Source organism: Dermochelys coriacea, chromosome 1 (genome assembly GCF_009764565.3).
Source record: "Dermochelys coriacea isolate rDerCor1 chromosome 1, rDerCor1.pri.v4, whole genome shotgun sequence".
NCBI classification, from domain to species: Eukaryota; Metazoa; Chordata; order Testudines; family Dermochelyidae; genus Dermochelys; species Dermochelys coriacea.
In genome coordinates this window covers 324,145,533-324,169,561 of record NC_050068.2, presented here as the reverse complement: position 1 = coordinate 324,169,561, position 24,029 = coordinate 324,145,533, and the positions used below count along the sequence as shown (strand labels likewise).

At 41.8% G+C, this 24,029-nt stretch overlaps 1 protein-coding gene across 14 annotated transcripts in view; it reads left to right on the top strand.

Moving 5' to 3' along the window:
- Positions 1 to 24,029, top strand: part of KIF21A (kinesin family member 21A) — a 184,673-nt gene that overhangs the window by 48,993 nt on the left and 111,651 nt on the right. For all 14 annotated transcript variants that reach the window (XM_043496647.1, XM_043496633.1, XM_038406479.2 and 11 more), the window contains exon 2: positions 19,004 to 19,226. In XM_043496647.1, coding sequence (XP_043352582.1) covers positions 19,004 to 19,226 — 223 coding nt within the window. The remainder of the gene's footprint in view (positions 1 to 19,003; positions 19,227 to 24,029) is intronic.

Below are 24,029 nucleotides of genomic sequence, written 5' to 3'. Positions count from 1 at the left end.
CCCTGGGTTTAGCAGGCCAGTGCTCAAACCACTGAGCTATCCACATGCAGAGTCAGGGAGTTAATGGCCCTGTCTTTTTTTGCATGGTTTTGCAGTGTCCTTTGGACCATATTTACTCCTCCCCCATCCTTTTTATTTATTTGAAGGTCATCTCTATGTTGGTCAAAGTATGACTCTCCCACACTTTGTGGTGACCAATGGTCTGACACAGAAAAAGGAAAGTTGGCATTTCTTTTCTCTTCATCTTCTCCCCGCCCTTCCATGGAGTCAGCAGGGCTCTGAATTCTCCTGGTGTTGGGAGTAGAGAGTATTGTCCATACATTAACTGTCATGTTTCTTCATTGCTAGCAAATGATTATTTATAATATATATGTGTACATACATGTGCATTTTATATGAATAGTTATGTAAAATAGATACAACAAACAGAAGTGTTAAAAAGTGTCTGTTGCCGTGAGTTTGGGGTCATTGTGCCGCTTGCATGTTGCAAAACCACAAGTGTGTTACAAAGGTCATTCCAAATGAGCGTATCAACTTCTATACTACATCACTCTGGTTATCCTATCTATCTTACAGAAACACTGTTTTAGGAGTGTTTCAGAGAGCTGTTTAAAAAAAAAAAAAAATTGGGATTCTTGGTTTTGTTTTTGTTTTTAATCCCTCTCCCTGTAAAGCCAGGGGCCTAAGTTACCATCAGTCTCCACTTTACAGGACTCTGAGGGTATGTCTGCATTGCAGTTAAGAACCCGTGGCAGGCCTGTGCCAGCAGACTCAGGTTCATGGGGATTAGCCTAAGGGGCTATTTAATTGTGTAGACATTTGGGCTCAGGCTGCAGAGGCCAGGCCCTAGGACCCTGTGAGGTAGAAGGGTCCTAGAGTTCTGGCTGCAGCCTGAGCCCAAACATCTGCTCAGGTGATTAAACAGCCCCTTAGCCCAAGCCCCATGATCTTGCATCAGCTGGCATGGGTCAGCCATGGATTTTTAGTTACAGTGGCCTCATTAAGGAAATAGGATTTTTAAGGGAAGGCCCCTGCTCCCGAGGAGGAACACACTGTTTGGCCCCCACGCTGGGAGTACCCTATCTTACAGAGCTCTGAATGTCATGGAAGATGAGACTTCCATTTAGACCATTTTTGTGTGTGTGTGTGTGTGTGTGTATATATGTATATGTATATGTATATGTATATGTATATGTATATGTATATGTAGAGAGAGATTAAAGTAGGATTTCCTGGAGAATCAGGAAAGTTTTTTAGTGAGATAAACCATATAAGGGGTTATAATCACTCTTGGAAGTTGGGTGAGCTCCAGCAGCCCAGCTGGAGTGGCCACAAAGTGATAAAAACATCTCAAAATGACCTGAAGTAGCTTTCCTATAACTAAAAATGTCATGAATTTGAGGTCTGATACCATGGGGATGCTGCTGGTTAGAAGTGAGTGATGAGTCTGCCTGGGAAGCTAGAACTTTCTGATCATCAGTAGTATAAAGCTACTGTTTTTATCAACTATCAGATTTTACAGACGTTAAGCGTTAAAAGTAAGTTACTGTTGCAGGACTGAATCTTGCCCATCCAGAACTTGACTAAGGGTAGCGGGAGGGGGAGGTAGAATTGGGAGGAAAGGGAAGATTCCACAATAGGGAGGAGGAAGAAATATTTCACTGTTCGGGGGGAGGGGTGTCCTTTTTTTAAATGACATCTGTTTGAAGCTGTTCATCATTTTGAAATGTTTTAAAGGGAGATTTACTGGGCAGCAGGTGAGGTGATAAAGGTGCATTTTAATGTAATTTATTGCTTGGATATTGCCCGTGTATGTGTTTTTATATATATATATATATATATATATATATATATATATATATATATATATATATATATATATATATATATAATATTATATATCACAAACCAAAAAATGATCTGCAGTAGTGGAGTCCAAATACTATGGTGATGAGCACATTAGAAATGCATATAAGATTTGACACATGTACAGCTCAGTTTTCCAAAGAAGACTGTAAATCTGTTGCACTCCTCCTGTTGCTACTTGCTGGGTCACCTGGGGGTCGATGCTGCCAGTCTAACTTCAGTTTATAAAACTTTATGCTGAATCTTGTCTCAGCATAGATTCTACTGTGTTCACCTTCTTGTAGAGTTTGTTTTCCAGAGGAGCGCCTCATGCAATCAGTAGTAATTCAAAGTGGCGATAACTTATCCTGTGAATCTCTTTTGAGAAGTACCCTATGCAGTACTCTTACAGGAGGATAAATACATTAGACATTTTGACTTTTAAAAACAAGATGCTTAAGTTATCAGTACAAAAATAATTAGAGCATTGGAACATTACAAAACACTGTGAATATTTACTTGCATATAATTGAGTGAATTTGGAGAGAAAAATAATTTTTCAGCTTGGGAGTTAGGAAATTTTTCCAGTTAAGATGGGAATATTTTTTCCCTTTAAACAAAGTTAGAGATGAGTAGTTTAATATAGGATGAGATCCTGGTTCCATGGTTGATAACTTATCAATGGACAGCTATCAAGTGGTTTGAAAATCACTTCTTTATTAAATAAATATTGAATTTTAAATTTAAAAAGACATATGACTTCTTGCTTTTTTTCTCCTTGGTAGTAGGTAGCCCCAGGCATTTCAGATCTGAGCTGGAATGTGTTACCTAGGGAGGTGGTGGAATCTCCTTCCTTTCTGGTTTTTAAGGTCAGGCTTGACAAAGTCCTGGCTGGGATGATTTAGTTGGGGATTGATCCTGCTTTGAGCGGGGGGTTGGACTAGATGACCTCCCGAGGTCCCTTCCAACCCTGATATTCTGTGATCTTAATTCTGAAGTGCATATTTGTCCTGCTTGTCTGTAACTCATTTTCTGTAGTCTGAGGTGTATACTACTATTTACATTTTATTTTTATCGTTTTGAGGGGGGTGAAGGGGACATTACAACAGTCAGTGCTTATCTAGAACAAGCAACAGGTAAGGAATAGTGCGGTTTTCAAGTTTCCTTTCTGGAGATCAGCATATTGCCTTAATACCTTACTGACAGTGGGAACAAGATTTTACAGCTACTTGTACATAATTAGGAGTGCTGCTGGTTATGCTGCTATGTTGCAAACTCATTGAAACGTTGACAGGCACGTTATTTCACTGCTGACTTTGTCTTGAATTAAAAACAAGGAACTATTTTTTTTTAATGGGGACTCATGAGAATCCTTAACATTGTGTCCCTTTCCCTCCCCCAAATAGTGAGTTTTATTCTTTGCAAACGGTATTTTTCTTTCAAGAAAATATCCTAAATCATAAATTAGAAGTTAGATCAGCAAAGAAGTTTTGTCCATGGTTTAAAAAGAGAGATTAGGTGACTGGTAGCCATGCTTGCAGGATCTTCTGTACCTGTCATTGGGGGGCCAATGGAGACAGAGTTACTTGAGAGCAGACTTGGGGTTCTCCCATTTTCTTTTTTTCTTGGAGAGTGCACAAAGACCCTGTCAGTCTGTGTGAGGATGCCATCTGTGTTTAACTCTCTGCCAGACTGTTACAGAATTTCACAAAAATTGATTTGAGAAAAATGCTGTTTTACTGTTACCCAGCTGATAGAGCTGGGATCAAGTGTGTGTGTGTGGGGTGTGGAGTCAGGAAACAACAGAAAGAAACAGTAAAGAGTGGCTTTATCCAGCTCTAAAACCTTGGCCCAGTATTGTGAATATGATGTCTCACACACGGTTAGTGGATAAAAGAGCCTGTCCTGATGAGAGCTACAGAAAAGGATAATTGTTTTAGGAAAATAAATCTCTTTAAGAAAAGCAAACCCAAGGATGTTGGTTGACTGAAAATAAGGGAACAGCCTCCAGACAAATCCAATTACACTAGTGCCATATTTCCTTTATTAAATTTTATTTCAGTTAATTCATTTTTCTCTTGATTATTTGAAAACTGAAAACGACAGCTTGCAGACCTCCAACCAAAAAGGTTCTTGCTTTAGTTTTTTAAAAAGACTTACTGTTTTGATATAAAACAAGCTTGTTATTTAAAACAAGATCTCTAATATGCGAAAGACCAACTAGTAACTACTTAATAGCTGAGACTGGTGAAAAGTATTTTAAAATGTATTTTAAAAACCCTTTTGCCTGTCAGAGTTGGCAGCAACAAGGGCTGGGTTCAGTATCTAGGGGTTCTATTCCAATACACAATGCAAAACCGGCTTGAGGCCCCTCCCAGTGATCTGGGACAAATATATACCACCCCCACTGGGCGCCTGTAAGAGGCAATACTTCCCCTCTTTCAAGCACAAAGTCTGAGTGTAGCAAAAGCCGTTTAATAACAGAGAGAAACAATGGGGCATTATGTTAGGGAAACACCAATACCAAGATTCATAACACAACCCATGAGCAAAAAAACCCACCCCAAGCAATTTGGGGCATGTCCTTTCCCTTTGGTTCTTGAGTCCAGCAACCCGAAGTCCCAAAAATCCAACAACCCAAAAGTCTCTGTCCCTGGTCAGTTCAGAGCTCGAAAGTTTATCTGCGGAGTTTTACCTCCCAACCTGGGTGGAGATGGGGGGGGGGGGGTGGTTAAGCGGCACCTTACGTGGTCCAAAAGCAGATTGCCCCACCTCTCCATGGGGCTCTGTTCCACCAGCTGTCCTACGAATCGCTCCTCTCTGCCAGCCGTTTCCCATGAGCTGCTCCAGTCATCCCACAAACTGCTCCGTTCCACCAGCCGCTGTGCTCTGCCACCTGTCCCACAAACAGCTCCGCAATATATCTTCAGGCTCCCCCACTACTTAACACAAGTTTCAGAGTAGCAGCCGTGTTAGTCTGTATTTGCAAAAAGAAAAGGAGTACTTGTGGCACCTTAGAGACTAACAAATTTATTTGAGCATAAGTTTTGTGAGCCACAGCTCACTTCATCACATGCATCCCATGAAGTGAGCTGTAGCTCACGAATGCTTATGGTCAAATTTGTTAGTCTCTAAGGTGCCACAAGTACTCCTTTTTTTTGTTTTACTTAACACAACACTCAGTGATTTCAGCTCTTAGTAAGTTTAGCTCTTTTGTGATTTCAGCCTATATTAGGGGAGCCTCAGTGCTGCTGCACCATTGGCCCAAAGTGAATTCAGCTCATCAGCCTGTAAATAGACTCCTAATAGAATCAAAATTAGCTCTGATATTCCACAGTGGAAAGAGGAGGAAGTGCAATTTCATGTAAGGCCCTCACCAGGGCCCCACACCACCAGGTATTAATACCTGTCCCCAGCCTCTCTCAATTCACTGAGTTTTGGAACCCATGTCCCTTGCCTAGCGAGTACTACTTAGTTGATGGTGAGTCCCTCCATCATAACAAAAGGCCAAGTACAGTTCCACTGTCCTTGATTCACATAATCAGGATAATTACAATTTATTCATCCTGCCCCAATTACAGAGAAACTGGGGATCCCATAGCAGCCAAAGTGACCATTTGGGCAGCTTTGGGCTCATGCGAAGTGGGGTGGGTGTGTCTATACAAATGAGATCAGCCCCTGAAGTTTTTTTCCATAACTTGCCACAACTTGCCAGGGTGGAGCTCATCCTGACTCTGCTTACAAAAATAATAACTTGATAGATGGACCATGGGGATTGCTGTCAGGTTTTTATAGAATCCTAGAAATGTAGATGTAGAAGGGAGCTTGGTAGGTCACCTAGTCCAGTCCCCTGAACTGAGGCAGAACTAAGTATTTCTAGACCATCCCTGACAGGTGTTTGTCTAACCTGTTCTTAAAAACCTCCAATGGTGGAGATCTCACAGCTTTGTTAGGTGCTTAACTACCCTGACAGTTAACTACCCTATTGTCTAAACTAAATCTTCCTTGCTGCAATTTAAGCCTGTTATATCTTTTTATCCCTTGAGGACAGGGCAAGAATAATTTATCAGCCTTCTCTTTATAACAACCTTTTACATACTTGAAGACATGTTCTCCCTCAGTCTTCTCTTCTCCAGACTAAACACATTTTTTTCAATCTTTCATCATAGGTCATGTTTTCTAGACCTTTAATAATTTTTTGTTGCTCTCCTCTGGACTTTCTCCATATTGTCCACATGTTTCCCTCAGTGTGGTGCCCAGAGCTGAATACACTACTCCGGTTAAGGCATTATTAGTGCTGAATAGAATGGAAGAATTAATTCTCGTGTCTTGCTCACAACACTTCTGCTAATACATCCTATGATCACTTTTTTTTTTGCAACAGTATTACATTGACTCATGTTTAGTTTGTGATTCACTATAATCCCCAGATCCTCTTCTGCAGTATTCCTTCCTAGGCACTCATTTCCCATTTTGTATTTGTGCAACTGAGAATTCCTTCCTAAGTATAGTACTTTACATGTGTCCTTACTGAATTTCATCCTATTTCAGATGATTTCTCCAGTTTGTCAAGATCATTTTGAATTCTAATCCTGTCCTCCAAAGCTCTTGCAACACCTCCCAGGTTGGCATCATCCACAGATTTTATAAGTATATTCTCTATGCCATTGTACAAATTATTCATGAAGGTATTGACTAGAAGTGGACCTAGGACAGTTCTCTGCTAGATCCCACTCGTTATGTCCTTCTGGCTTGACTGTGAACCAGCAGTAACTACTCTCTGAGTACAGTTTTCCAACCAGTTGTGCACCCACCTTTTAGTAGGTTCGTCTAGGCTATATTTCCCTAATTGTTTATAAGAAGGTCATGTGAGACAGTATCAAAAGGTTTATTAAAGTCGAGATATATCACATCTTCTGCTTGTCCCTATCCACGAGAATATTTGACATGATGGTTTGACAAGGTTTGTTGTTCACAGATCCATGTTGATAGTTACTTATCATCTTGTTATCTTCTAGGTGTTTACAAATTGATTTTTTTTGTATAATTTACATTTACTGGCCTATAATTCTCTGGGTTGTTCTGATTCCTCCTTTTATAGATAGGTACTATGCTTGGCCTTTTCCAGTGTTCTGGGATCTCTCCTATCCTCCTTGAGTTCTCAAAGATGATTGCTAATGGCTCAGAGATCTCTTCAGCTAGTTTCTTAAGTACTCTAGGATGTATTTCATTAGGTCCTGTCGACTTGAAGACGTCTAAGTTGTCTAAGCAATATGTAATTTATTCTTCTCCTATTTTAGCCTCAGATCCTACTCCATTTACACTGATGTTCGCTATGTTAGTTGTCTGATCACTACTAACCTTTTGGGAAAAACTGAAAGAAAAAGGGTATTTAACACTTTGGCCATGGCTGTGTTTTTTGTGGTGGTGTCTTTTTGTCCTCCTTGAGTAATGAGCTTTCTCTGGGTTTGGTCTTCCTCTTGCTTCTAATGTATTTGTAAAATGTTTTCTTGTTACTATTTGTGTCATTAGCTAATTTAATCTCATTTTGTGCCATGGCCTGTTTAATTTTGTCCCTACATGCTTGTGTTATTTATATTCATCTTTTGTAATTTGACCTAGTTTCTACTTTTTGTTTTGACTCGTTTTTGAGTTTCAGGTTGTTGAAGATTAGGTCTCTTACCATACTTCCTATCTTTCCAATGTATTGAGATAATTTGCTCTTCTGCCCTTATAATTTCTTTTTAGAAACCGTCAACTCTCTTGAATCTTTTTTCCCTTAAAGTTGCATCCCACAGAATCTTATCTACCAATTCTTTGAGTTTGCTGAAGTCTGCCGTCTTGAAGTTCCACCTACCATTCCTTAGAATCATGAACTCTTATAATTTCATGATCACTTTCACCCAAGCTGCCTTCCACGTTCACATTCTCAAATAGTTTCTCCCTATTTGTCAGAATCAAATCTAGTACAGCCTTTCTGCTACTGTACTTTCTTTCTCCGCCTTCTGTAATAAAAAGTTGTCTCTAGTGCATTCCAAGAACTTGTTGGATAAACTGCATCCTGCTGTATTATTTTCCCAGCAGATGTCTGGTTAGTTGAAGTCCCATACCGTGACATCATCACCCTTGTTTTTTTTACCCCTTTTATGCTTCCCCAGAGACTTTCAGCAGGTTTGCCTTCCACTTCTGTCTCTACCAATTATCTACCAATTAATAAGGAAAAATAACATCTTATGACTCAGGAGCTGACATCAAGCTGTGAGATCTGTGTAACCATGTGCTCTATCTGCCTCCGTCGTAGTCTGGGGTGGCTCTGCAGGGAGCCCTGCCTCAGTTTCCCTTTGTCCGGACTTCTCAAAAAACCCACATTCTGATTTGGCTGCCCTAGTGACTTGCCCCTCCATGCTAAATCATTTAATGACAGTCCACAATTCTAGGCGTATACCTGTCCAGAAAGGACACGCACCACCCTCCCCCCCCACCCCGAGCCTATACTCCAGTCTCAGGATGGACCAAGCCCCTCCATCCCAAGGGCATGGTCTGTCTTCTACTCAGACACCCTTCATAAAGCTCTCTGGCTCAGTTTTCAGCCCTTTATGGGGTTTTTTTTGTTCATTCTCTCCCTCTCAGCCCCTCCTGGGCCCCTTTGGGTCACTCCCTGCTCTTGTGCTGAGCAACAACTTCCTTCGGTCTCCCTCCTCTGCCTCACCTTTGGCCTTCTTATTTTTTCTTAAGAGGCTTACATAAGCCACATGACCTTACTGCTTCTCATCACCTGGGAGGTGAACTAATTGCATCACAGGTGGGGCATCTTTGCATCTTAAAGGGCCAGGCATTCTGTGACACTATCACTGTTACCTCCCTGTCCTTCCCTGTGCACTGTTAGCATCTTGTCTTAAATTAGGTTGTTGACTTTTTTGGGACCAGGGACTAATTTATTTTATATGTTGGCACAGAGTCCAGCACAGCCTTTGCGTACTAAGGGTAATACAAATCAAAACAAATTGGAATATTAGGCCTTATGGTTCTGCATTTTCAACAGGCTGTTTCTGATCATACAGGTTGTTCCTTGTCTCCTCAGCAAAACCAACAGCCAGCTTTTTCCCCTTGTTGTTCCAGGAGTAGGGATGTAATTTGACTGTGACTTGGTGCAAGGGTATTGCCTAGTTCCATTTTTATTTTTATTTTTTAAAGAAAGAAGGATAACCTCAGCTCAGCTTTCTCCTCTCCTTTCCTTGGTGTTCAAGGGAGGGACTCTATATTCTGTGCTGGAGATACAAAATGCCTTTGGAGAAGGCAGAGTTCCATGCCCAGGTGCTGGAAGAGGTGCTTTTAAATTTTTTCTCATTATTTTGACTTATTTTAAGTGCTTTATTATTGAGGAAAGGACTTTTTGCTAATTGAATCCTTGCTGTCTAATCAGAAATTCTGTTTCTCAGGTTTCACTTCCTGTTGTCATTATGTTCATTCAGAATGAAAAGTGTGTATGTGTGTGGGTGTGTAAAATGCTGACTGGCTTTTAGAAAATAAATAACTAAAAACTTGTTGTGGTGTGTTGGAATTGTTTACAGTGTATGTTTGGGTGGAGAAGAGGGTACTTTGTACATTTCTCAGTGACACAGTAATACAAGATCTGTTGCTTGATCAAGTGATGATATGCATCATAGGGCCAGGCCCTGATCCTGGCAAAGGATAAGTAAGTGAGGTATCTTAGTGCCATGCAGCATTCCAGTTCCACAGGGAATAACAGTTTATGCCTTTGGATCTCTTTGCAACAACTCAGCTAGTAGCTTAAAAAATATCCTCCATGTACTTCTTGCAGTGCATGTATACAGTTAACTAACATACCTAGAACAATTTAATAACGATGACTAACAAGCAGCTTTTCATCCAGTGATCTTAAAGTGCTTTACAAAGGATTGCCTCATCTACCCTTTGGTAAACACAACAGTGAAAAATACCTTATCCAATTGAAATGACAGTAAAATAATAGGTAGGCAGAATGCCACTGCCAAATTGGAATTTGGCCAGGACCCTGGGGTTGACACCTATAGAGCTCTGTGAATATTGCTGTGGGATCTTTAATAATCTTAAGTAGTCAGACACTTAGTTTTACATGTCAACTGAAAGACAGCATCTCCAGCAACATAGTTTCCCCTAACTAGCTAGTGTATCCTCTCAATACTGACTTCTAGGGAAGAGTGCCATCTGCTGTAACACTGTCTGCAGGCTCTGAGTTTTGCTAAAAGATCTGCTCTAGTTCAAACAGGAATTAGAATCATAGAATATTAGGGTTGGAAGGGATGTCAGGAGGTCATCTAGTCCAATCCCCTGCTCAAAGCAGGCTCAATCTCCAACTACATCAATTTTGTGTGGAAGCTGGTGTATGGAGATACCAGTGTTTTGGAGGCTTTTGTATCCAGAAAGGGTGGTGTGAAGGATGAGACAGTTGAGAATGAATGGAGGAGCTATTGTTGTATGCAGTTAGGGGAGAAGCTAGGAAAGCATACAGGGAGTGCTTCTAAATTTTTTTCATAGGTTACAAGGCCTGAAGGAACTGTTGTGATCTTCTAGTCTGACCACCTGTATAACACAGGCCACAGAACTTCTCCAAAATAATTCCTACAGTATATCCCTTAGAAAAATATCTAGTCTGGATTTAAAAATGGTGAGTGATAGAGAATCCACCATGACCATTGGTAAATTGTTCCAATGGTTAATTATGCTCAGTGATAAAAAAAAAATCTGGTCTGAATTTGTCTAGCTTTAATTTCCAGCCATTGGATTGTGTGATATCATTCTTTTCTAAATTGAAGAGTCCATTATTAAATATTTGTTCCCCATCTAGGTACTTACAGACAGTAATCAAGTCACCCCTTGCTCTTCTTTGTTAAACTGAGTAGACTGAACTCCTTGAGTCTGTCACTATGAGATAGGCTTTCTAATCCTTTAATCACTTTCATGGCTCTTCTCCAAACTCTCTCTGATTTATCAAGATCCTTTTTGAATTGTAGATATCAGAATTGGACACAGTATTTCAGCAGTGGTCAGGCCAGTGCCAGATATAAAATAACCTCTCTCCTCCTAATCGAGATTCCCCTTTTTATGCGCTGAAAAATCACAGTAGCCCTTTTGGCCACAGTGTTGAACTGGGAACCACAAACCCCAAATCTTTTTCAGAGTCACTGTTTCTCAGGATAGAGTCACTGTTTCTCAGTAATTCCATTCTGTAAGTACGGCCTACATTCTTTGTTCCTAGATGTATATATTTACGTTTAGCATATTAAAATACATATTGTTTGCTTGTATCTGGTTTAGTAAGAGATTCATATTGCTCCATATTGGTGACCTGCCCTGTTCATTATTTACTACTCCCCAATTTTTGTGTCATTTGCAGACTTCATCAGTTTTTATTTTACATTTTCTTCCAGGTCATTAATAAAAATGTTAAATAGTGTAGGGCCAAGTTCTGGTCCCTGTGGGGCCCTTCTAGAAACACACTGACTCAATGATGATTCCCCATTTACAATTACATTTTGAGACCTATCAGTTAGCCACCTTTTAATCCATTGAATGTGTGCCAAGTTAATTTTGTATCATTCTAGTTTTTTAATCAAAATGTCATGTTGTACTAAGTCAAATACCTTATAGAAGTCAAAGTATATTGCATCACCACTATTATCTTTATTAACCAAACTTGATATCTGTTTTTGATGAGATTACAAGTAAATGTGACAGAATCGGTTTTTCATAAAACCGTGTTGATTGGCATTAATTATATCACCCTTTTTAATTCTTTATTAATTGAGTCCCATATCAGCTGCTCCATTATATTGCCTGTGATTGTTGTCAGCTGGCAGGTTTATGATTACCTGTATCATCCTATTTACCCTTTTAAAATATTGTCACAACATAAGTCAGTCTTCTGGAACTTTTCTTGTGTTCCAAAACGTATTGAAAATCAACATTAACGGTCCTCAGCCAGATCTCTACTGTATAAGACAAAGTGGAAATGTGGTCAGATTTTGGGTGGTAAAGTAAGATAGACTTGGCAGAAATAGCTTGGCAGATTTATGGGGAAGGTGGAAGCCAACATAAATGTTGCCACACTGGAGGGGTGAAGTTACTAGCAGTGTGATAGAGAGAATGGATCAAATTAAGATTTTTAGAGGAAAAAGTGCTCGATTTAGTAAGGATTTGGTTGTGGCAAGAGAGAGGCATTAAAGAGGACACCATGATTATGAATTGCAAGAATTGTTATGCTACCATCAATGACAAAGAAGCATTTTGGCTAAATGGGGACTGGGGAGATGTTGAACCATCCACTGCAGTTGACTAGAATTCTGGGTAGTTAAAAAGTTCATGTAAATCAATTCCTGTCGCACACCGTTCTTAAAGGGCTGAAATCAGGTTAAAGATGAGGTGCTCCCTATTCGTGTATCGAATCCAGACTGTTCGACGTCTGTTGTTCCCAGCTCACCGTTGGACCCTAATTGCACTTGTGACACATCTTTGGATTGTAATTTACAGTAGAAGTTCTGACTGTTAGTGTAATTCCTAGCTATGTTGCTAGGAGAGAGGAGTGCAATGAAGATCTCCTATTTGCATATGCATTTGGAGGTCAGGCTTTGAAAGAGCCTGACCTCACTCTTATCTCCGTGACAGCACAGAAAGTTTCTTCAGAGCATGCATAAGCTATGTAGGGAGCCCCCTTCCCCGTGAATAGAATACCTTCATAAATGCATTCTTGTTATTGCATATACCTGCATGTGCTGTGTACATTCTCTCATACGTCTCCTTTCTCATTCATCAGTTCCTTCATTTTCTTACAAGCCCCCAGTAGCAAATTCTTTCCCCACTCCTCTTCCTCTTGTCGTCACCACTCTCCATTTAGATGCCATGTTATAACACAGTGGAACTGTTTGAGCCAATGACAAGCTACTTACTATTTTTACACTTGTTTACTCTTGCTCTGTTGGTCTCCACAATAGCTTCTGATGGTTGTCACTAGTATGCTTACTGTGATGTTGGCTCTAATAAGAGCAAAACATATTTTGATGATGTGCTAAATTGTTTGATAGAGATTTAATTGCTAGAATTGCTCTGTGTAGAATTTCCATGGCCCTTTTCTGTGGACTGACTTTAAAACTGTTGCTCTGATGTTTACATTTAACATCCATCCTGTAAGTACTGTGTGTAATAAAGCTCCAGACAGTTACTGTACCTTAGGCTTAATGGATACTTTTCATTATAATTCAAGTTTTTATGTCTAGCTACTGAGCAAGGAAAATAATATGTCATTATAAATTACATTCATTTTTCAGGTGTACAAGTTTGTTTAGTTTATATGGTGAAAGAAATCCAAAATAAAGATGCATGTTAATAAAAATGTATGATAACGTTGTAGGGTTGTACCAGAGATAGAAAGTAAAAAAAAAAAATACTTAAATGAAATATTCACATTTCTTAGTGTTTTTACAATAGTTGGAAGAACACAAGTCTTCAATCTTCATCAGCCAGGGTTTCAATAAATCAGCCTTAAAGGTGATCTGCAAATGGAATTGTGCATTTTTTGTCCTATGTGATCCATAAATAAAGGATTGAATTGCCTTTTTTTTGTTTTATTTATGGCTTTTGTCTTGGAAGCATCAAAAAAAGTCAGTTTTGGTCTTTGCTTTACTAGAGGACCAGGGATGCTTTCTTGGTTCTTGGCTCTCAAACTTTTTTAAAAACAATGAGGAGTCCGGTAGCACTTTAAAGACTAACAGACTTATTTGGGCATAAGGTTTCATGAGTGAAAAACCACTTCTTCAGATGCATGGAGTGAAAATTATAGATACAGGCATAAATATACTGGCACATGAAGAGAAGGGAGTTACTTTACAAGTGGAGAACCAATGATGACAAGGCCAATTCAATCAGGGTGGATGTGGTCCACTCTCAATAATTGATGAGGAGGTGTCAATACCAAGAGAGGGAAAATCAATTTTATAGTGAGCCAGCCACTCCCAGTCCCTATTCAAGCCCAAATTAATGGTGTTAATGCAAATGAATTGTAGCTCTGCAGTTTCTCTTTGAAGTCTGCTTTTGAAGTTTTTTTGTTGCAAATGGCTACTTTTAAATCGGTTATTGAATGTCCAGGGAGATTGAAGTGTTTTCCTACTGGCTTTTGTATGTTGCCATTCCTGATGTCTGATTTGTGTCTATTTATTTTTACATAGAGACTGTGTGGTTTGGCCAATGTACATGGCAAAAGGGCATTGCTGGAACGTGATGGAATATATCACGTTAGTAGATGTGTAGGTGAATGAGCCCCTGAGGGTGTGGCTGATGTGGTTGGGTCCTATGATGGTGTCGCTAGAGTAGATATGGGGAGAGAGTAGGGAACGGGTTTGTTACAGGGATTGGTTCCTGGGTTAGTGTTTCTGTGGTGTGGTGTGTGTTTGCTTCAGGTTGGGGGGCTGTCTTTAAGCGAGGACTGACCTGCCTCCCACGGTCAGTGAGAGTGAGGTATCATTTTCAACAATAGGTTGCAGATTGTTGATGATGTGCTGGAGAGTTTTTAGCTGCGGCCTGTATGTGATGGCCAGTGGTGTTCTGATATTTTCCTTGTTGGGTCTGTCCTGTAGTAGGTGACTTCTTGGTACCCGTCTGACTCTGTCAATCTGTTTCCTCACTTCCCCAGGTGGGTATTGTAGTTTTAAGAATGCTTGATAAAGATCTTGTGGGTGTTTGTCTCTGGGACTGGAGCAAATACGGTTGTATCTTAGGGCTTGGCTGTAGACCATGGATCGTGTGGTATGATCTGGATGAAAGCTAGAGGCATGTAGGTAGGAATGGCGGTCAGTAGGTTTCCGATATAGGGTGGTGTTTATGTGACCATCGCTTATTAGCACTGTAGTGTCCAGGAAGTGGATCTCTTGTGTGGACTGGTCCAGGCTGAGGTTGATGGTGGGGTGGAAATTGTTGAAATCCAGGTGGAATTCTGCAAGGGCCTCCTTCCCGTGGGTCCATATGATGTCATCAATAAAGCATAAGTAGAGGAGGGGAGCTAGGGGACGAGAACTGAGGAAGCGTTGCTCTAAGTCAGCCATAAAATTTTTGGCATACTGTGGAGCCATGCGGGTACCCAAAGCAGTGCCACTGACTTGAAGGTATAAGTTTGAATTTGAAATTCAAATTTGAAATGGTTGTGGGTGAGGACAAAGTTACAAAGCTCAGCCACCAGGTGTGCCGTGGCCTCATCAGGGATACTGTTCCTGACAGCTTGTAGTCCATCCTTGTGTGGAATATTGGTATAAAGAGCTTCTACATCTATGGTGGCCAGGATGGTGTTTTAAGGATGATCACCAATGCATTGTAGTTTTCTCAGAAAGTCGGTGGTGTCTCGAAGATATCTAGGAGTGCAGGTAGTGTAGGGTCTGAGGAGATAGTCCAAATAGCCAGATAATCTTGCTGTAAGAGTGCCAATGCCTGAGATAATGGGGCATCCAGGATTTCCAGGTTTATGGATCTTGGGTAGCAGATAGAATACTCCTGGTCTGGGCTCTAGGGGTGTGTCTGTGTAGATTTGCTCCCATGCTGTAGCCGGAAGTTTCTTGAGCAGATGATGTAGTTTCTTTTGGTATTCCTCAGTGGGATCATAGGATAGTGGCCTGTAGAATGTGGTGTTGGAGAGTTGCCTGGCAGCCTCCTGTTCATAATCCAACCTATTTGTGATGACTACAGCACCTCCTTTGTCAGCTCCTTTGATTTATGATGTCTGAGTTGTTTCTGTGGATGGCATTGCATTCTGTACAGCTGAGGTTATGGGGCAAGTGATGGTTTTTGTTCACAATTTCAGCCTGTGCACGTCTATGGAAGCATTCTATGTAGAAGTCCAGTCTGTCATTTTGACTGTCAGGAGGAGTCCACGCAGAATTCTTCTTGTATATTGGTAGGAGGGTTCCTGTGGGTCAGTGCTCTGTTCAGTGGTGTGTTGAAAATATTCTTTGAGTTGGAGATGGTGAAAGTGGGCTTCCAGATCACTGCAGAACTGTATCATGTGCATGGGGGTGGTGGGGCAGAAAGAGAGTTCCCAGAATAGGACAAACTCTTCTTCTGGGCTAAGTGTGTGGTTGGATAGATTAACCATATTGTTGGGTGAGTTAAGAGTACCACTGTTGTAGTCTTACTGCTGTGGCATGTAAGAATTTAGATAGTTTACTGTTCTTTTTCCTCTGTAGAGAAGTAAAGTGTGCATTGTAAATGGCTTTTCTTGTTTTTGTAAAGTCCAGCCATGTTTTTTAAAGTTCAGCTCCCCTTTAGTAAAACAAAATCAGTTGAACCACATCCTGCTTCCATTAGACCTGCCATATATTGCTGTGCGCCTGCTCATTTTACCTTAAACATCTTTTGCACCTCTTCTGTTGGCTAGTCCTATATACCTCCTCTACTTTGGAGAATGATGGTGCCAGAGGTGGTGCCAGCCTCTTCCTGGTTGGTGACCCCTTCCCTCCCGAATTGGGCTAGACAGAAAATTGGGGGGGGATTGCTAAACATCTTGTGGGCATGTGCCACCCTTATTTTTGCAGTTCTACGCTGCTGCTGGTGGCAGCAGTGCCTTCAGAGCTGGGGGCTTGGCTAGCAGCTGCCACTCTCTGGCCTTCCAGCTTTGAAGGCAGCACCGGCGTCACCAGCAGCAGCAGAGAAGTAAGGGTGGCAATACCATACCATGCTACCCTTACTTCTGAGTAATGTTTGATCTTTGTGCTGGGAGGAGTGGCTATGGGGTGCTAAGGCAATTTTGGGGGTTACTATAGTTCCCACAAGTCTCCCTCCCGCCCAGCGCTGCCCCGACTCAAGTAGATATTCATAGTATGATACTTCTGTTTTTTACATAGCTTTGATAAGCAGTGAAATAGTTAAGCATGTTGACATTTAAAGTATTGTCACTGAGTTAGAACCCACTGCAACTAATGGGGCTGTTCACACCCCAGAGCTGTTATTTCAGACTCTCTGGAAACGCAGGCAGGCATCTTTGCATTGATCATACTTGCTTCACTGTCATAAAAGTTAGAGGCTCTTTTTGAAAATGAAAAGCATAGAACCTGGAGAACTGTTGAGAGGTCTGTCTGCTTCTCCTGACTTGTCCTTCACGCCACCCCTGTGCTACTACATTTGGGAAACACTGCATTAATTGCAAGACCAGGGTTTTGAGTCTTAAACAGAATTTGTCCTCCAGGAGACTGTTAGGTATTTGAGTTAAATAGATGCTGGCAGAACAAACAAACTGAAGAATTTTTAAAGAGTCCAACTAAAAATCATTTCCCTGTCAATCAGATTTCACATGATTGACATTGTGAAGTCATGGTTTCTGTAATTCTCCAGTTGTTCAGAGTTTTTCAGGAAAGGCAATTCCTGAATTTCTAACTTGAAATAAAATAAGAAATGTTCATGTTTTCTTTGTACATCCATAAAATTATAAAGAGGCTGTTGTTAGTTTAGGTGTAGGTAAAGACTCTATTCATTCTCTCTTCAGTTTTGATACCAATGGACACATCTACTCTAATCCAGCTGTTTTTTTAGATGGTGCTCTCAAAGCTTTCAGTAACTCCATGGTTTTTATTTAGCATTCCAAATTACAGTAATATAAAATCTTGTTCATGGAGATTCCTGAGAGAGAGAGAGAGAGAGTGTGTGTACGCGCTAGAAAGGCAAATCATTTACAGAATTCAGTGAAATGAAGACCTGTATTTACAAGCTAAACATGCTTGTATGCAAATGTTCAAGTTGTAGAATATTTATTTTGACTGAGAGGTTGTCTGTATGTTACTTTTTATGTAATAGTTCCTTTGAAGATAGTTTTCAAAGGTTTATTTAGTTTCCACCACATACTAGAGGAAATGTTCACGAGAGAGAGACTTCCTGATGTGTTGTTTATGAGTTTCCTGAATAGGGATTAACTTTCAGAAAATATTATAAGTAAATTACAGCTATTCTATAAATTGTCATGCAGTGTGATGCAATAAAACCTTCATAACTAAAGTGCCAAAAAGTATTTTTGACTATCCTGTACGTCACTTGTTTGAAAGTAGTTGCTTGCAGAAAAATAATCAGTTTAACCTGCACAGGATACAAATAGTTCAGATTTTTATTCAGGTTACTCTGTGGTCTGTGTGAAGGATCAAAAGTTTCAATCAGGCTGCAACATTTGAATTTCAATGGAAAGTTACTCTAGTTTGAAATACAGGTTGAAAGGTTTACACACTAAGAATATATCCCATGCAAGCAGAGTGCCAGGATTGTGCTCAGAGTTTCATTCTTGTGTAAATCCAGAGTAACTTCATTGAAGTGAACTGGGTATTCTGGGTTTAAAGTAACTGAAGGTAGACTCTGACTGTATGGTGTTTTGTCACACTGCATGCCAAGAGCTATGTACTATTGTATTACCCTTGTATGTAACAAGCATGTCATTACTCAGTATTCTAACTGGGAGGCTTACATGTTTCTATATTTTGCTCTCCCATAACAACAACAAGCTGTGCTTTTAATAAAAGGTCACACTTGTAGTGATAAGTGAACCTCAAAGAGGTTTGAGTCAGGGTAAACTTCTCATAAGTATCCAAACAAAACATGTTTGGGAGGGAGGCTCGCATCAGTGGGGCTCTGTTAGCCACCAGCAGAAGATTAAAGTTCGCTAAAAAGCTTTTCAAGTTGTCTATGGAATGTCTAGACTGCAGTCACTAGATGTGATTGCAGCTGGAATTGACCTACTCGAGCTAAATTTAATCTAACTAGTTTGGGTCCTGGAACAGTGAAGCCATGGTAACGTGAGCTTCTGAGTGGACTAGTCCCACAAGTAATTGCCCAGCGTTTCAGGCACATAGGTACAGTCTGTGCTGAAGCTTCTGCTGCTGCAGCTTCACTGCTCCAGGAACCAAGCTAGTTAGATTAAGGGTAGGTCGACTTGAGCAGCAATCATCCCAGTGACTGCAGTCTAGACATACTCTTAGTCTTATGAAAAATGAGAATATTCTTTGCTTATATGGTCATTTCTAAAAGAAGCGAAATAGTCTTAATTATTTCTTATTTGCATTGCTCCTTTGATACTATTTCTAACAAGGGGGATTTCTAATCTTTGGTTTGTGTATATTGTGTTTTTTTTCTTAAATAATAGAATCAGACCACAGCTAGCCAAAGAGAAGATTGAAGGATGCCATATTTGCACATCTGTCACACCTGGTGAACCTCAGGTGTTCCTGGGAAAAGATAAGGCCTTCACTTTTGATTATGTGTTCAACATTGACTCGCAGCAAGAGGAGATCTATGATCAATGTGTAGAAAAACTGATTGAAGGATGCTTTGAAGGATATAACGCCACTGTTTTTGCTTATGGCCAAGTAAGCCTTGCAATTTAATTTTAAATATTTGTTTATGAGCAAATGCAAGAAATTTCCAGTAACTACAGTTTTAGTAACGTTTTAAAATGTGTGAACCTGTTTGTTTTAAAAAGCATTTTGTAAGGCATACTATATAGAAGGTTTATATAGAGCCTTTGACCTGAAGGATGCCAGTTCAAATGCAGTGTAGATAAATATACATCATATATTTGAATTTATAGAAGTGCTAAAAAGGCCATGAATCCATATGCTCTAGGTGCCTGTCATGTAACTTAAAAATATATCTTAAGTGCAGCAGTACAATTTAATATAACCTACCACCAGTAAACCAGAGCCCTTTCCCTCCTCCTTCTTGAGCTGTTCCACACCATTACCTGAGCTGTTACACACCTTTCCTTTCCCCCTGTATTTTCAGATGCCTGGGGGGAAAATGTGCTTTGCAATATGTCCTGAAGGCTATCGGATGTGGGCTATTTCAAACAAAGTTTGGGGAACAAATTCCAAAGCCGTGAAGCTCTTGCAGGAAACAATATGCTAGCAGCCCCCTATTGATTTGAAATCAAGTGAAGGCACTGGTCTCAGGAGAGCTGGGTTTAGACTTCTGCTTAGAACTTGTCTTCATTCAGAACAAAAGGTGTGTTCTTAACTCCATTTAGTTAACTTGAGATAAAATCCTAGTGAAGACAAGGCAGATTATAGTTTCACATGAGTTAGCAGGGTGAGTTAAACCTCCATAGTCTTTGGGTATGTCTGCAGTTCAAGCCAGAGATCTAAACTCTTGCTTTGAGAAAACATACCCATGCTAGCACCGATCAAGCTGGCATGCTAAAAGTAGAGTGTAGTCCTGTTGGCCTGAGTGGTGGGAGGAGCTAGCCACCCCAAGTAAGAACCTATTTTCTCGGACAAGCCGCTAGCCCCTTGCACTGCCTTGGTTATGCTATTTTTATCATGCTAGCTTGCTTAGAGCTAGCGTGGATATGTCTTCTCAAGCTGGAATTTACACCTCCAGCTGCAAGTGCAGGCATACCCTTTAATTCAACCTGCTAACTCGTGTGAAAACTACAAACTGCCTTGTCTTCGCTAGGATTTTACCTCAAAGTTGAAAACACACATTTTTTTCTTAGTAAAGTCACAGCCAAGTCTTTCTGTGTTTCAATTCCTCATCAGTAAAATGGGGTTAATAGTATTTTCCTACCTCAAAAGATACTTTGATGATAAATAAAATAATGAATGTGAGAAGCTGATACCACAATGAGAGCCATATAATAACCAAGGTAGAATCATAGAATCATAGAATATCAGGGTTGGAAGGGACCCCAGAAGGTCATCTAGTCCAACCCCCTGCTCAAAGCAGGACCAAGTCCCAGTTAAATCATCCCAGCTAGGGCTTTGTCAAGCCTGACCTTAAAAACCTCTAAGGAAGGAGATTCTACCACCTCCCTAGGTAACGCATTCCAGTGTTTCACCACCCTCTTAGTGAAAAAGTTTTTCCTAATATCCAATCTAAACCTCCCCCATTGCAACTTGAGACCATTACTCCTCGTTCTGTCATCTGCTACCATTGAGAACAGTCTAGAGCCATCCTCTTTGAAACCCCCTTTCAGGTAGTTGAAAGCAGCTATCAAATCCCCCCTCATTCTTCTCTTCTGCAGACTAAACAATCCCAGCTCCCTCAGCCTCTCCTCATAAGTCATGTGCTCTAGACCCCTAATCATTTTCGTTGCCCTTCGTTGTACTCTTTCCAATTTATCCACATCCTTCCTGTAGTGTGGGGCCCAAAACTGGACACAGTACTCCAGATGAGGCCTCACCAGTGTCGAATAGAGGGGAACGATCACGTCCCTCGATCTGCTCGCTATGCCCCTACTTATACAACCCAAAATGCCATTGGCCTTCTTGGCAACAAGGGCACACTGCTGACTCATATCCAGCTTCTCGTCCACTGTCACCCCTAGGTCCTTTTCCGCAGAACTGCTGCCGAGCCATTCGGTCCCTAGTCTGTAGCGGTGCATTGGATTCTTCCATCCTAAGTGCAGGACCCTGCATTTATCCTTATTGAACCTCATTAGATTTCTTTTGGCCCAATCCTCCAATTTGTCTAGGTCCTTCTGTATCCTATCCCTCCCCTCCAGCGTATCTACCACTCCTCCCAGTTTAGTATCATCCGCAAATTTGCTGAGAGTGCAATCCACACCATCCTCCAGATCATTTATGAAGATATTGAACAAAACGGGCCCCAGGACCGACCCCTGGGGCACTCCACTTGACACCGGCTGCCAACTAGACATGGAGCCATTGATCACTACCCGTTGAGCCCGACAATCTAGCCAGCTTTCTACCCACCTTATAGTGCATTCATCCAGCCCATACTTCCTTAACTTGCTGACAAGAATGCTGTGGGAGACCGCGTCAAAAGCTTTGCTAAAGTCAAGAAACAATACATCCACTGCTTTCCCTTCATCCACAGAACCAGTAATCTCATCATAAAAGGCGATTAGATTAGTCAGGCATGACCTTCCCTTGGTGAATCCATGCTGACTGTTCCTGATCACTTTCCTCTCCTCTAAGTGCTTCAGGATTGATTCTTTGAGGACCTGCTCCATGATTTTTCCAGGGACTGAGGTGAGGCTGACCGGCCTGTAGTTCCCAGGATCCTCCTTCTTCCCTTTTTTAAAGATGGGCACTACATTAGCCTTTTTCCAGTCATCCGGGACTTCCCCCGTTCGCCACGAGTTTTCAAAGATAATGGCCAAGGGCTCTGCAATCACAGCCGCCAATTCCTTCAGCACTCTCGGATGCAATTCGTCCGGCCCCATGGACTTGTGCACGTCCAGCTTTTCTAAATAGTCCCTAACCACCTCTATCTCTACAGAGGGCTGGCCATCTCTTCCCCATTTTGTGTTGCCCAGCACAGCAGTCTGGGAGCTGACCTTGTTAGTGAAAACAGAGGCAAAAAAAGCATTGAGTACATTAGCTTTTTCCACATCCTCTGTCACTAGCTTGCCTCCCTCATTCAGTAAGGGGCCCACACTTTCCTTGGCTTTCTTCTTGTTGCCAACATACCTGAAGAAACCCTTCTTGTTACTCTTGACATCTCTTGCTAGCTGCAGCTCCAGGTGCGATTTGGCCCTCCTGATATCTTTCCTACATGCCCGAGCAATATTTTTATACTCTTCCCTGGTCATATGTCCAAGCTTCCACTTCTTGTAAGCTTCGTTTTTATGTTTAAGATCCGCTAGGATTTCACCATTAAGCCAAGCTGGTCGCCTGCCATATTTACTATTCTTTCGACTCATCGGGATGGTTTGTCCCTGTAACCTCAACAGGGATTCCTTGAAATACAGCCAGCTCTCCTGGACTCCCTTCCCTTTCATGTTAGTCCCCCAGGGGATCCTGGCCATCTGTTCCCTGAGGGAGTCAAAGTCTGCTTTCCTGAAGTCCAGGGTCCGTATCCTGCTGCTTACCTTTCTTCCCTGCGTCAGGATCCTGAACTCAACCAACTCATGGTCACTGCCTCCCAGATTCCCATCCACTTTTGCTTCCCCCACTAATTCTACCCGGTTTGTGAGCAGCAGGTCAAGAAAAGCGCTCCCCCTAGTTGGCTCCCCTAGCACTTGCACCAGGAAATTGTCCCCTACGCTTTCCAAAAACTTCCTGGATTGTCTATGCACCGCTGTATTGCTCTCCCAGCAGATATCAGGAAAATTAAAGTCACCCATGAGAATCAGGGCATGCGATCTAGTAGCTTCCGTGAGTTGCCGGAAGAAAGCCTCATCCACCTCATCCCCCTGGTCCGGTGGTCTATAGCAGACTCCCACCATGACATCACTCTTGTTGCACACACTTCTAAACTTAATCCAGAGACACTCAGGTTTTTCCACAGTTTCGTACCGGAGCTCTGAGCAGTCATACTGCTCCCTTACATACAGTGCTACTCCTCCACCTTTTCTGCCCTGCCTGTCCTTCCTGAACAGTTTATAACCATCCATGACTGTACTCCAGTCATGTGAGTTATCCCACCAAGTCTCTGTTATTCCAATCACGTCATAATTCCTTGACATCACCAGGACCTCCAGTTCTCCCTGCTTGTTTCCAAGGCTTTGTGCATTTGTATATAAGCACTTGAGATAACCTGTTGATCGCCCCTCATTCCCAGTATGAGGCAGGAGCCCTCCCCTCACAGACCTTCCTGCCTGTGCTTCCTCCCGGTATCCCGCTTTCCCACTTACCTCAGGGCTTTGGTCTCCTTCCCCCGGTGAACCTAGTTTAAAGCCCTCCTCACTAGGTTAGCCAGCCTGCTGGCAAAGATGTTCTTCCCTCTCTTCGTAAGATGGAGCCCGTCTCTGCCCAGCACTCCTCCTTCATGGAACACCATCCCATGGTCAAAGAATCCAAAGCCTTCTCTCCGACACCACCTGCGTAGCCATTCGTTGACCTCCACGATTCGACGGTCCCTACCCAGGCCTTTTCCTTCCACGGGGAGGATGGACGAGAACACCACTTGCGCCTCCAACTCCTTTATCCTTCTTCCCAGAGCCACATAGTCCGCAGTGATCCGCTCAAGGTCATTCTTGGCAGTATCATTGGTACCCACTTGGAGAAGCAGGAAGGGGTAGCGATCCGAGGGCTTGATGAGTCTCGGCAGTCTCTCCGTCACATCACGAATCTTAGCCCCTGGCAAGCAGCAGACTTCTCGGTTTTCCCGGTCAGGGCGGCAGATAGATGACTCAGTCCCCCGGAGGAGAGAGTCCCCGACCACCACCACCCGCCTTCTCCTCTTGGGAGTGGTGGTCGTGGAACCCC